This window comes from Primulina huaijiensis, chromosome 7 (genome assembly GCF_012295235.1).
Source record: "Primulina huaijiensis isolate GDHJ02 chromosome 7, ASM1229523v2, whole genome shotgun sequence".
Lineage (NCBI taxonomy): Eukaryota > Viridiplantae > Streptophyta > Magnoliopsida > Lamiales > Gesneriaceae > Primulina > Primulina huaijiensis.
In genome coordinates, this window is record NC_133312.1 from 5,421,126 (window position 1) to 5,437,046 (window position 15,921).

General features: G+C 30.9%; 1 protein-coding gene across 2 annotated transcripts; it reads right to left on the reverse strand.

The window, feature by feature from the left end:
* Positions 1–862: 862 nt before the first annotated feature.
* Positions 863–3,444, reverse strand: LOC140981745 (uncharacterized). Of its 2 annotated transcripts, XM_073448165.1 has the most exons (4): positions 3,268–3,444; positions 2,847–2,944; positions 1,847–2,061; positions 863–1,286 (listed from the first exon to the last, which is right to left on the reverse strand). In XM_073448165.1, the coding sequence occupies exons 2-4, from the start codon at positions 2,934–2,936 to the stop codon at positions 1,010–1,012; spliced, it is 582 nt and encodes a 193-aa protein (XP_073304266.1). In that variant the 5' UTR covers positions 2,937–2,944; positions 3,268–3,444; the 3' UTR covers positions 863–1,009. The 2 variants fall into 2 exon arrangements, with proteins under 2 accessions (XP_073304266.1, XP_073304267.1); XM_073448166.1 differs by lacking the exons at positions 2,847–2,944; positions 3,268–3,444 and adding an exon at positions 2,394–2,568.
* Positions 3,445–15,921: the final 12,477 nt, after the last annotated feature.

Here is a 15,921-nt window from a genome sequence, read left to right on the forward strand (position 1 = left end):
GTTTTCCATTTCTATTTATCAGATTAATCATGGGCCCGTATTTTCAAAAAAAATTAGACTCCAAACAAAAACAACAAAAAATTACAATAAACCTACTCTAAAAAAAATTATATTAAAATACTTAGATAAAAGATATATATAAAAATAAACCATGCTATTTTATACAACAATTTCTTCAAAACGATATTTTTTTGTCAAAGAAAAAGATTGTCTTTAAAATCTTTTAACAATAAATTTTTTAAAAAAATTTGTTTTCAAATAATAGATTCAATGATAATTTCTATATGATAAAAATCAATACCATTACTCCTAGTTTAGGCTGATTTGAAAGGTATAAGAACACAAAAATTCACATGAGATAGTCTTAAAAGTCAATTTTCTGATACGGATCTTTGACTTGGCACAACTCGTGAAAAATAATATTTTTTATTTCAAAAGTATTAATTTCATAAGATGTATAAATCAGATTGACTAATCTCACGGATATAGACATAAGAGATCGTCTCACAAGAGATAACTCGATAGGAAAATAGATTGTATCCAAATTTAATCTTATTATTACTGATAATATGAATGAAAGATCACATTAACTAGTGTCCTCATGCACACATCTACATGAGAATATTTCAGAAGGATTGCAAGTGTGTAATTTTCAGAAGATATTGGGATTTTATGTGCATAAATTCAGATGATGAAATTACTTAATTTTGCCAGAAAATTCTTTTCCAAAAATAAAAATATTTCTTTGCCAAAAATTTATACAAATATTTTTTTTATTTTATTGTTCATTTTATAACAACCATGTACGATGCGGAAACGTACATGAAAAAGATTGAAGAAACTGAACTGAGACAAACAGATGGAATCAAAGAAAAAGAGAACGCCAAATTGGAACTAATATCAACATTCAACAGTCAAGATTCGAATAATACAATGTATAACAGATAATATTGAAGTCTTCAAATACCACATTCGGAATCTATATGGAAATTAGAAATAATTGTGTGCTTTAGGCACTGCCTTTTATAGCATCATCAGTGCCATAATCGGTAGCAGTTTTCTCGACGGAATCTCCAAAGTAATCCTCTCGGGTATTGTCAGCTAACATCAATGCAACGAGCCAGAATAGGCAAGAATCAAGAGATAAAAACGCCCCTCCACCTAGAAGACCAGTCTTGGCCGTGGGGCACTCGGTTGCAAGATTGTGATGGACGTTGCGGACCTGGTGAAGTTGTTCTGTGATGGTCGGCCATAACAACAATGTGGCGGCCAAACCAGTAGTCGCCCTGAATGATAAACCAGGAATACATAACGAGGAAACAAATAATAGCAGTAAGATAGGACGGATGGATTATGACAAATAAATTAGCCAAAAAATTTGATCTATCACATCAGTTCTACAAGTAACTGTAAAATGTTTTTATAAAATCAAGAATCTCTCAAACCTTAAAAACTAGTCCATCTCGGCTCTCAGCCTAATAGCCTGACAATTTCTTCAACGCCCATATTTTCTTGGTTCATATACAAAAACAATCCTCTGTTTACTTGTCTTTCAACTACTTTAATACAGCTTGAAGTATACTTTAATCCCCTAGAGCTAAGCAATCTTTTTGAAAAAATTATCAATATTCAATTCTCTGATTGTTGTAATCAGTATCAACTTGGCAAGTGGGTTCTAATTAAACTAGACCGAAACAGGTGTTCATATAATTTACTCTAACAAAAACGACAAGGAGATAAAGGAGTATAATAAAACAAGAAAAGAGTCATTAAACCAAAATAAGATCAAGGGTGGGGTTTGGAGGGGGGGTGTTAAATAATAGAAAATGCTTAGAAGTATACTCACAAAGCAACATTGAAGAAGATGAGAAAGCTCGTGTTTTGGAATAGAGCTGCCTGTGGAATTGACTTTCCTTTGTATGGATAGAACAAGGCGAAATAACTAAACCCAGTGGCGACGGCAAGGAAAGCAACAGACAAATAACCCAAGACAACGGTAGGGTCAGCTGGATACTTGCAAATGACAAAGCTCTTCCCAGTTATGATGTTGCCAGATGCCGGCTGCAATATAAGAGTACAAGATAACAGAAAACATCAGGGTTCACTACTTTTAAACTAAAATAAAGAGGTGTGATGCTGGTGAAAACAAGATACTGAAAGGGGAAAAGACGGATAGCGATACAAGCCAACCATGAGGCAAAACATCTCAACATGAGAAACAATTAAAGAAAAAATCTTTTGCTTATCTAGTCTCATCGAGCAACTACTACTTGATACGAGTAGATGTAACAAGTAATGAAAACCTTTTGAGTTCCGAATGAAAAATAACACTTCAATTCCCCAAGAAAGTTGATACGGACACACTCAAAAACGTTTCAAAAAAATCACCATACCCTAATGGAGAGTGCACATCGAACATGGAAAAAGCAATTTTCAGATTCTGGTAGATGACAGACACACAACATAGAACAAAAATCCATAAACTCAAGAAGCTGATTGAGTCTGCATAAATTACATATCGATTGAACACCCAAACAACTGTTTTTTCTATTCCAAAAGGAAATATCTCAATCATTCTACTTTCCTTTCGATCTACTCTCACAGAATCAATCCACCAAAGCAAGAGCAAGAATCTATTCCACATTCTAATACAGAAAGTAAACTGGAATAAGAATATTTATTTCTTAAATCCAACACCCAAAATAACAATTGTCAGCTCGTCGAATTGCTTAGTCACAGAAAAAACAAATTTATTCCAATACCGCATATCCATTAACATGTAAGTATCAAAAGAGCACTGAAAAAAGCATCAATTATATAATTTTCACTCATAATAAAAAGACAACCTTCTTGTTCTCCGCAATAACTCCAAATATGAAGGAAAGCACCCCAAGAGCCGCCACTATCAAAGAAGTTTGCTTGATTGTAAAAGCCATTGATTTGCCTGCAAAAATTTTAGCAGAAAATAAAAAAAATCCCAAAAAATTCAAAAAAAAATTAAAAGAAAGAAAAAGGAGACAGTCCAGTACAGATTACAAAGAAAATTGTAAACATGAAATCACCCCTTTTCTCGTTAATTTTTACGAAATCAGATCGGACTTGAACCAGAATCCTTACACAAAAAAAGAAAATCTTGAAATATCGAAAACACAACCCTTTCCAAAAAAATACAGCCTTGGAAAGATCAATCTCACCCCTTTACCAAAAAAAATCGATATGAATATCACAAATATAACGAAATCATCATAAATCTAGCGGAATCAATACCTTAATATTTGAGAAAAACAGATTCCTAAAGGCTAGAAGGAGCAATGGGAAAGGATATTATGTAGAGTTGGAAGACTGCTTGACTGCTGGCTTTTTATTTTTGGGAAGATAACAAATAGAATCCTTTCGGGATTCCGTTCATTGATCAAGAGGAGTTATATGGTGTGTGCTAGCCCACGAGAACCATGAATGTGGACGCATGTACGTCGCGGTTATTCATATGATTTTATTTAACGATTTAATTTATTATTATTATTTTTTCTCCAGCTTAAAAAAATTCATGAAGTGCGGGAAATTAAATTATTATATAAATGTTAATGATCTGATAATAGTTAGTTTTTTTTTTAGGAAAATTGATTATTCTAATCTATTTTAAAGTCATAATTTTAAAAATGAGATTCTTTACTAAACATTTTACAATTTGTCTAATATAATTGAAATATCTTATATTAATTTTTTTTCTAAATTATCTGCTTCAATTCTTTATGCATAGTTATCAGGAAAAAATAAATAAATAAAGAGGCAGATTCATGTCAATTGCCATGGACATCATTCCCCTTCTCCCTCATTGCACTACATTTCTATTCACTATTTCAAATAAGTTACTTTACAATTTTTTTTCAATCTCTGTTCTCAATTTTTATGCACTTTTAAACTTGCGTCATTCAATATTTGATAACTAATTGAAATCTAACAAAAAAATTAATTAAACAATCGATAAGAACACATAAATATACACATTTTAATATATACAAATAAAAAAATCAAACATATTTCAAATTCAAAATATTCTTGTTGGAGTCAATATATCGCGAATCTTCCACTCATTAATACATACAAATAAGAGAATTCACACATATTTCAACTTAAAAAAATCACACATATTTCAATTGCAATAAATCGCAAATCGTCCACTTATTTCAACTTAAAAATATTCTTAATTTAAAAAAAAACTTAAAATTATGAAAAAATCATGACAATATTCAAATCAAATTTTTTAAAAAAATTAAAATCAAAATTATAAAATTTTATTGTAGTCAAAATATTCAACAATTTGACAGAAACAAAACTATTTTGCCATATATTTATGCATATATATTATCATAAACAAAAAATTAAGCATTATTTGTGTACAAAAATTAGGTGGACAAAGAAAACGAAATTCATACATATTTGAAGAATTAGAATGGATATGCTTCAAAGCTCCCAACGCATGGAATTGGTGAGAGAAGAAAAGAGATTGAGAGAGAAATTGATGTGGATAAAGTTTAAAGGATATCTTTGTAATTTGATATAATAAAAAGATTATTTTGATAAATTAACTTAATTGAAAGCTAAAATTGATTATAGTAATTTGGTGGATGCTATTTAAGAAAATCTCTTTTTTATATAATAAATGGTTCTAATACTTGGTTTGAATGACATTTTTGCTCTTATTTATTTTTATTTAAAAAAATTTGCTAACAAACACTAGCATAAAAGTTGGTTGCTAAAAATTGTTGAGAATGCTAGGGTAAGATAAATATTTTACTAATAATTTATAAATCTGAATATATGTATGGGCTAAATGTCCATTTATAAACATGCTTAACGGACTGGTTTGATCTGGAGCAGAATTGGAACTGACCCATTAAGCCCAGAATTGGAACCGGTTCAATCGTACCTGTTCCGAAAGTGCACTGAATCCGTTATTAAATGAAAAAGGGTGATTTTTTTTTTGAAAAACGGTTGGATCTAGACTTATAGGATCCGGAACCCGAACTAGTTCAAATTTTTTTTTAAAAAAAAATTGAAATAGTCGTTGGGCCAACTACTACAATTGTAACAACAAAAGTTGTAAAAGAAAATCAGTTACAACAATAAATTCCAATTAGATGCAGATCTATTTAATCGAGTTATTTTCAGATCCAGAAACTTTTGGTGTTCTAGAATGGAGTACATTAAATTCGCAACTTTATCCAGTTTTAAGGTCAATTGCAAAAGGTGTCTTAGAAGTTCAGTGTTCAAACGTTGCTTTCAGATCAACATTTTCAACATGTGATAGAATCATTAGCAAACTAAGAATAATTTAAATCCGAAAACGCTTACCATGATAACATTTCTACAAGATTGGTTTACGGCAGAAAAAAGCATACGACCATCGGAGCGATAGACAAATTTGCAAACTCAAGTTTCGAAAAAAATCCAGAGTATTTCAAATAAATTTTAATAAATCGTGATGAATTTAAAATGTTTAATGTAAACATCAATATTTTATTTATAATTTTTTTTATCTTTTTGTATGATGTATTTTTTCAATTCAAAGTATTTAATAAAAATAATGTTTTTGTACCACTTGATAAGAATTTCCCATATTCGCACTGCCCCAGCACAAATAGCTACGATGTCCAATTTTATTTTGTTCTATCTTGTGCTTTGGCGTTCGAAAAGTACCACTCAAGCGCAAGATGCTCTGCTTTCATGATTTGACTTTAATGGATGTGTGTTGGAGTGGTCGAAAAATACCGTCCTAGCACGCGTCATTCTGTTCCAACATTAATCCTTAGATCGGAACCAGTCTTTAAGAATTTGTTTTGGACCCGTTCTTACCGGTTCTGACACTGATAGATTCGGAACCAGACTAGAACCCCGAAACCGTTAAGTATGTCTGCATGTATATATCAAGTAAATATGGTTGCGTCGATTTTAGTATAAGGGGGTATGTTGAGGCAACATGACCTTATGCAGGATCCAAAGGCCCCAATTTATTTGGGGCCATGGAGTCCACACATTTAGACACGAGACCAACAATACATAAGATCATTCGATATAGCATAAAGGAATGTTAAAATTTTCCCAGAAATAGTTTTACACTATAACACTTGAAATACATTACACAGAGTATCTCAACTCAAAAAACAAAATAAAGCTTGTTTCGTGATGAATTTAGTTAAATTATCGCACCAAATTGTGTTTAATGGTTCCAATATTTTGTGTAATTTCTTAAACATAAGCTGCTTCTTTCATGTGTGCACGATATAGCGCACGATGGATCTTCGAGAGGTAGGACATGCCACCAAATATTTCGAAATATTGATATTTATAAAATTGCCGAAGGTTTTGATTTTCAAGCCAAGTTTTTATGTATTAGACATTTTGTAACGTACCTTACTTTTAAACATACTTAAAATTTGGGGAAAATAAAAAATTTTCTTAAATAAGAAATAATCTCTCGAGAATAAAAAAAAGATAAAAGTTTGTCTAAATAACTGAAACGTAAAAGAGTTCAAATTATTTTCGTGATACCAAGTCACAACAAAAACTAGTTTGCAAAAGAACTTGTTTAAATCACAACACAAAGTAGTTTTATTAAAATCAGAGTGAATGAGTTCCACATGCATAAAATCCTTGAAACTTAAGCGGTCCTTGGGTTTAGCCTCCGCGCAGTCCGAGTTGGCTCATTGGTTCCCACCTCTCGTCTCCTCAAACTCGCCCTCACCTGCATCGATCAATTCTAGTGAGTTTAAATACTCAACATGTATAATCTGATGATAACAAATAATACCTAATAAAACCACATGCATTTTAAAATAGAGCGTACATACTTAAATTTGAATGTGCTTACATAAACATAGACGTGCCAACATTTCATAATCATTTTTATAAACGTACTTGCATCATACATACTTGGACATACATAAACATACTCATTTTGCATAGAGATATGTTTCAAAGCAAATGACACATACATAAATGCGTCTAATCAGAATAAACCACAGTACTGGGCTGACAGGGATGTCCACTACCACATACATGAGATCCTCGGTCATGCTTTACCGGGTGGTTTGGTCCTTAGTCATGCTTTACCGCTTTCCAATCCTGATCTAAACCCGGTCATAATTTACTGGGGTGGAGAGGTCCTCGGCCACGTTCATCGACTTTCAAACCCGTTCATATTTGGTCACAAGACAATTAGCATACCTCAAAAACATAAAATATTTTCTTTGCACGTCAAATATACTTACATGGCGTTGAGGGATTCGTTGGATCTCGCTTGGGGTTATTGCTGCACGTGCATACTAGTACATTATTCCAATAATGTAAAATTTCATAACTTAAATGTACCAAACAAACTCACCACCGAAGTAATTAAATAACTTATGACCTTCTAGACCCCTCGGGACATAACCACTTTTAGTCAACATACTAACCCATGACTCGAACCCCGAAACAACCTTGACATGGAGTAAGAAATTTCCCAAGCAAAGGAAGACTCGGACCTCTCTTAAACCATAGTTCAACGTTCCCCAATCAAACTTCATAACATCTAATCTACCCTCATTATGCTAGGAAGCGATAGTACCTAAACTCGAAGCCCGTAAAATACCAGAACCAGTACCTAGGCGCTGAGGGGCAGCGCTGCGGCGCCACCCTGCAGCGCTCCAAGCGCAGCGCTGCGGCTCTAACCCTGCGTGAACTCCACCAAAAATCTGCACACAAGTTCTCCTATGATTTCTAATGCATCCCCACCCTTACTAACCCGAAACGACACACAAAAACTCGTATGATCACCCCACTCGACAAACCTAAACGCAGCGATGACTACTCGGCGACTCCCAACGAAGCCTGCAACAAAATAAACTCAAGAAAACATGAGGGACATTTTTCAAAACATCATAGTTTGAGCAGTCACACGAAAATAAACATAACTTACTCGTTTCTCGTCCATAAATTACGAATTTACTGTCAAATCGAAGGTATCAAAAAGTACTACGTTTTATATGTTAAAAGTTTTCCAAAAAATCAACCAAAAATTCACATTAATCAAAATGACAGCAAACTCGGTTTTTAAGATCTAAAAATCGTTTCAAAATCGATTCAAACGTTTTTGCTCAAACTTTGCATAACATACATGGATTTTTACGCAAAAACAACATTAAAACATATACTATGACGAGATCGATGCAGAAATAAAAGAATATACATGTTTTTTATCTTTAAAACTCATGATATGACGCTGTGCGGGAAACGATCCGGACGACTTGAGGCACGATTTTGCGGTTAAAATCATCATGAATTTGCTGGAAGAATTCAAAGGGGAAGTGGCTGCTGGGGAAAGGCTTAGAACCCTAGGTTTCTCCCAAAAAAAACAAATGAATTGAAATGCGTTGTGTGTTGAACGTGTGTGTGTATTGTTGCGTATTTTCTTGATTGATCGCAAGCGCACGACGTCAAGTTATAGTAAAATGTATTTTTGAGTACAAGTGTCGATCTCACGAGGAGTGTGTATATAAACGTATATTAATGCTTGTAATTAAAATAGTCCCAACTTTATCTAGAAAATTCAGTAAAATGTTTGGTTTGCTTAAACGGATTAATTGAAAGCAAAGAATTAAACTAATCACTGAGTTGAGAAATAACAATGAGAAAAAATATCTAGAAAAATGATTTCACTAAGTTTCCATGATAAGTATTCCCAGTTAAATTTATATTCATGAATTCCAATTATTTAATGGCCAATAACACATAATTATTTTATTCTCCCTTTCGCAAGTGACGAATAAACTGTATCATTCAAATCTCGATTCAAACATTCCTAATAAGAATCTAAATTTAAATGATAAATACAAACGATATAAACATTCAACGATGTGTCTCTAATGATCTATAATCCTAATCTCTCTCCCGATTTGTAGAATTAATCAGACAATACACAATTTATGGCCAGTAAATTGCAGTAAAATAAACACAGAGTACATGATTAAACAAAAGCGGAATTCAATCAAATAAACCACCGAGTCAAATCATCGTATCCACAAAGCTACGTCATTATCTAGACTAGAGAATTAGTTCATGACGAAGTGTTGGTTAACATACTCATGCTACTATTGGTTGATATTTGTACTTTTGTTTGTTTCAATACAAACGGGGAGTAAGTTATTTTTTTTTCATGGTTGTGTTCAAAACAAACCAAAGGGAAAGATTGTTAATTGGACGCTCTTATTGGTTTGCTTTGAAAGTTGTATAATTGTATTATTTGGATATTATGATAACTTTATCATAGAAGATTCAGATAAAATTTTTGTTTAATTTTGTTAAATATATACATATCTTATATGATAATATATTTGAATAACATGCATATCTTTTCTTGTCATATCTTGAGATTTGATGTTGATCATCTTGATTATAATATCTCCAATTTTAGAAAATTATATATTTGTTTGTTGAGATAAGATCGATGAATATATATTAGAAAAGTTTCTAGGTTCGTGTTGCTAATATTACAAACTTTAGATTCGATAATGATGACACGTAGATAAGATTTGTTTAATTTATTGATGAGATTTCTTGAAGATAATACATTCATGTTAATGCCTATATAATGTTATGGAAGTAGCAGTTGGAGGACATGACTTGAATGAGAAGAAAACGCATGTTGTTCATGATGTGTTTGTTGCAACAAAGATTTTGACAACACCACTACTATATTCATTTTGATTTTGAGAGTTTCAATTTCTAGTAGTGCACACACATTTAAAACTTCGTAAATTCGTTTCTTAGGAGAGAAAGGTGTTTTCGTGTTCTTTATTTTATTATTTATTAACTTAATAAATAACGATAAAAATCAAGTAACTAATACCGCAAGAAAGTTCGACCAAACTATTGATTTTGATTATTCTTTCCATTATCTGGTCAATATAAATTATTTCTGAAAAAAAAATGACGTGTTATCATCGTTTCAAGACATCATAAATATCACTAGCTAGTGTGGTACACTGAAAATATTTGAGGATTATTCTTATCATGCAAAAAAAAAAAATATGTCATTTTGATCCCATTTTGGTAATTTAAATATAGATTGTAACAAGATATATTTTATCAAATCTTTATATGATCATAACGACATGGATCGAAACTAGACAGAAAAGTATCCATTATTGATGTACACTTACATAGATATCCCTCTCTAAATCTTCATCGAAATAACCTAAATCAGTGCTCGTGTAACATCATAATCAGTTCCTGCACGAATCCACCACCAAGTCCTCCTGTGTTTCACCCCCGTGCGTGATGATACATACATACACGAGAAATATAAATTGATCATGTATGATTTCTTGAAAGAACATATTGTTGTTGTAGGTATTCAAATTTGATAGTAGAATCAAGAAGAAAACAAAGAATATGGCTTGTAGAGACAAGTGTTGAAAACTTTCTCCTTAAGAAGAATTTGCCCTTCAAAATGTGCTAGAGGTTTGTGACAATATTCTCCCAAGATACAAGTACAACTCTTGGATAATGAGCACTCAAATATTCAAGTTCTATAACAAGGAAATAAATGAAACTCTCTCTTGTTGAAGAAGGAGGAAGAAAAATATGCACAATGATTTGTGTTTGATTTTCAATAAATCAAGCATTTAATGTTTTTCATGTGAAAAGACTTGAGTTTTCATTCATAGGGGTGTCCATTGGCCATTGTAACTGACCACAGTCATCAAACAATGCCAAGGAAATGAAAAAATATCAGAAAAATCCGAAGGGACACGAAAAAACCCGAAGAACCGCTCGCAGGCGCGCGCACACGCTGCCGAGCGCTCTCGGCACCGCTTCGGCAGGCGCGCGTTCATCGATTTTTTTTTTCCGGCTTCCGTCTTTTACATGTTTCGACTATTCGTTTGAAGTTCTTTCAACATTCGATGAACTCATTTCGAGTTTAATTCAAAACCACCAAACTTAATATTCGTTCGTTAAGCTTTGTTCTTCGTTTCGAATTTTTCCAATCAAACACATTGATTAATTTGCTTAATTTTCATTCATTAAGCATCAAAATTATCCAACACATATTTCATATTGTCTCGTGTTTTTCTGCGTCATCGAAGTAATCTTCTCGAACATTTGTGGTCAGCATAAAAGATACCAACCAGAAAAGAGATGCATTGAGGGATACAAATGCACCGCCACCAAGCAGACCTGTTTTCGCCGTCGGGCACTCGTAGTCAAGATTGTAGTGGACGTTTATTGAGCGGTGAAGTAATCTTCTCGAACATTTGTGGTCAGCATAACAGAGACCAACCAGAAAAGATATACATTGAGGGATACAAATGCACTGCCACCAAACTTGATTATTATGCATCACTTAACTTCTCCACTCAGAATAATATTATTTACCTTAAATTTCGGCCTTTTGTTCACATCGAATCATCATACCTACTAATGATCAAGGAAAAATAATTTTGTTGGTTCGCTGATTTGTCTAATTTTGGATATTGGCTAGTCCACTAAGTTTTCAAATTTGGTTTTGATTTTGGTTTTGGTATAGTAATTTTTAATTTTTTGTTATTTTGGTCCAATTATTGACGTATAATCAGACAAGTTAGCAATTTATGAGAAAACTAAAAAAAAAAAATCAAAGTTGGTGCACCAAAACCTACTTTTAAAAATTTGACGGACCAAAATCAAAATAGGCAAAATTAGCGAACCAAAAGTTTTATTTTTCCTATAATTTATTATTTTTTTTCCTTCTTTGTTGCATTAATATTTTCAGGAACGAGTTTTGGGATCAAAATTAACACAAATATGATTACGTTTAAACAACTGATGAAATATAAATTAACTATAAATGATGATTGGGTGGTCTTGTGTCCCAAATTTATTTGAAGCAAAAACTTGTGTAATACGGTTTCACGGGTCATATTTTGTGAGACAGATCTCTTATTTTGGTCATTCATGAAAAATTATTACTTTTTATGCTAAGAATATTACTTTTTATTATGAATATCGGTAGAGTTGACCCGTCTCACAGATAAAAATTCGTGAGAGCGTCTCACAAGATACCTACTCTTTATTTGATATCAGCTCCTTGGCACACTGGTTGCTCGTTTATATATAATAACGCATGCATAAAGTATTTTTTATTATAAAATCAAAATTAATAGTTAGCAATATAATTGTATATTATATTTTATTATGAAATCAAAAAAATTAAGGATAGACTCAAAATATGGAAAAAAATGAGATAATTAAAAAAAATCATTTTCCCATATTTTGTTAGCTAATATACTTAAATTTTACAGATTTTCTTATAAATTTTTGTTTTGTTAAATGTTAATGTAAGACTATTAAAAATTTCTAACGTATTAAATTTAAGAGATGTTAGAATATTATTATTTTTAAATCACGTCATTAAGATTTTTTTTGAATTAAAATATTAGTTGATTTTTATATTTTATGATTTTTTAATTAAAATTAAAATTTAAAGTTTTAGGATTAAATTTTAACCATAGGCATTATCTTGTTTTATTTTTGTAATTTATTATCAATATTTTATATTTACCCACGTAATTATAATAGAACATATTTATATTTGATATCTTAACAAAATAAAATTGCATCTATTTTGATATATTATTTTTATATAAAATTAAATAATTTGATAGGTTATTTGACACAATTTTTTTATTTTTTATAAATTATAAATTATTAGAAAATCCAGAAAGAAATGTTCATATTAAAAGATAAATATTATTTTAATCTCGAAAATATATTGTTAGGTTTAGAAACTTTAAGAATCTTGAATTTGATGATAACAAAATTTGTTATTGTGTTTCTAACATATTTACTCAAATGTGAAGTTGAAACTCGAATTTAGCCAAACTGAAAATCTGGTCAGCTCCAGTGTTTTGATGACATCTCATACCTCGGTGATGAAAATGACCAGCCGTCAAAACTATTGAACAGAAAATTTAATTTGAGACAAGTTATATTTTGACGTCAGTTGAGCTAAATCGGACGTTATGTAAGCAAACTGATGGCAGAAAACTGAAGACTCATCAGTTTGCTACCATCAGTTTGGCAGATCAACAAAGATAGTTTGGCATTAGCAATTGCGATATTTTGGCTAGTCGGATCAACTCGGTTATCCAAATTAAATGATTCATATGTGTTATGAATCTAAGACGATGATCTACAAATCATCTTCATAAGTCAAAGTCTGAATCGAAGTTTAAAATACTGATAAATGACGACGAAATTACTAGTTTTTCACATATTATCAGTTTGGTTCAGAATAGCTAACGAGCCCAACTAAATGATCAGTCTAGCTAAGGAGCCCAACTGGAAGCGAAAATAAAAATCAGTTAGGCTCGAGAAAGTGGTAAGCAAGGCCGAACTGATCATTTCAATATCAGAAACAATACAAAAACTTTCCAAACGGTTATATTCTTGTGTATAACGTATATATCGTTTTTTGAGCCTATAAATACAATATATTGAAGATCAAATACAAGATTTGGAAGGAGATTTAAATCATGGACAACCTACATGAAGAAACTAGCTAGAATGAGAGCAAGTCCAAGTGTGGGGATACATATATATACATTATAAAAATTCTCACACACAATCACTCACAAATATACATAAGAGTTGAGCTTCGAAGTTTAAATAATTGAGTATTCATACAAAGACATTAAACATTGAATTTGTAGTCTTTGCATAAGAGAAATTAAACATTATGCGGATTGTGAGGTTGTGGTCTACAATCGAGAATAAGTTAGAAGTTTCGATTAGACAGTGAATAAGTCCTAAGTCGAAATGAGTTTATATAATGAGTTGTATAAATCAAAGTTTTCTAGTGGATTTTTCCTAATGGGAAAAAGAGGTGACGTAGGAGTTATTAATCTCCAAAAATCTATAAACAAATTCGTGTCTATTTATTTATCGCATTTACTTATTTTTGCTGCTATTTTTAAGATGAGTTGAAGCATTTTATGTGTATGCGAAATACCAAAATGTTACATACCAAATGTTTGATAAAATGTTTCAATCAAATATATTTTTATACATCCAACATGCATATATTTTTAATATTTTACCAAAGTGTTTATTCAATTTCTACGAATGGTTATTTTGAATGTCTTCCGCTTGATTAAACATAATTTTTTTTTGTCTATATATAATAGCAGTATAATAACAAAATAAGTATATTTATATGGACATCTTTATAAATTATTCTTCCATAATATCTTGGTTACTAATTTTTATATTCATATTTTGTGCCATGATTTTAATAAATATCATAAATTAGTCCCGATAAAAATAAGTATGAATACTAATTGTGTTGCATTTTTTAAAGTTTAAGGACTAAAAGTGTTATGCTGAAATGTTTCAGAACTAAAAGTGTTTCACTAAGAAAATATGAGGACTAAAATAGTATTTTTACCGATGGATATCTGATCCAATGACTCAAATTGAGCCAAACGTGTCATATCATTGATCAATTTTGTGAGATAAATTTTCAAAACTATCTGATTCATTAAAAATTATTATTAAATTTTATATTAAAAATATTACTTATTATTTTAAATATAAATTGAATTAACTCATCTCACGAAAAAAATATGTGAAATTGTATATTATTTTTAAATTTGTTGAAGAAAGAAAATTAGGTCCCGGGGCCTCCTCTACGCATTTCAATGTGAATATTTGATGCTCCCATTTTCCACCGTCCCTATACATCTATCTAATAATAATAATAATGATGGATAAAAAAAAATTATTATATTTATATTATATTCAAACTTTTTAAAAAGCCATCCATATAAATTCCAATGATAAGGGGCAATTAAAAAAATAAGAGTGAGAGAGAAAGTATTTAAAAAACAAAGACTCTGACTTTTTTTTTTAAGAAACAAGGAGTTGACTTTTGCTTATTACATTAACTGCAATTAAACTCTTTAACTTAATTAATTCTCCTCTTTTTTTCTTCTCGGTCGACACACATATTTCTCCAATTAAAATTTACGAGTCACCTACTTTTTTTTCCCCAAATTGGGATCTGTCGACCAAAAATCAATTTAGTCGACCAAAAATCTACTTTGAGAAAAAATAAGAGTCCACCCAGAAGAATTGGTCGACAAAAATTAAGTTGATCGACCAAGTATTATGGGTCGACCAAGATTAATTTTCTTGGTCGACCAAAATTTTGTTGGTCGACCAAGATGAATTCTTGGTCGACCAAACTAAGAAGAAATTCTTCTTAGTCAACTAGAAGAATTCATAATTATGTCAGGTTTGTTTGTTTTTTTTATTATTATTTCATCTTGGTCGACCAAACCAAGAAAAAATTCTTCTTGGTCAACTAATTTTGGTTGACCAAGAAGAATCCATAATTATGTCAGGTTTTTTTATTATTATTATTATTAATTTTTGTCTATTCTAATTATCTTATTCTCTTAATTTTTGTTGAATTTTGTAAGATATACTTTTGGGTCGACCCAAAAGCAAAGCAACAAGGTCGACCAAAAAACAACAAGGTCTACTTTGTGTCTACCCAGCTAAATATGTGATTCATATGTTAAAACATGTAATATTATATAACATACTTGTGAAATTGTGATTCATATGTTAAAACATGTAATATAGTTGTGAAATCGTGATTCATATGTTAAAAAATATAACATAATTGTGAACTTGTGATTCATATGTTAAAACATGTAATATAGTTGTGAAATCGTGATTCATATGTTAAAACATGTAATATTATATAACATACTTGTGAAATTGTGATTCCTATGTTAAAACAACATGTAACATAATTGTGAAATTTGTGAAATTATGATTCGTATGTTGAAACATATAACATAATTGTGAAATTATGATTAATATGTTAAAACA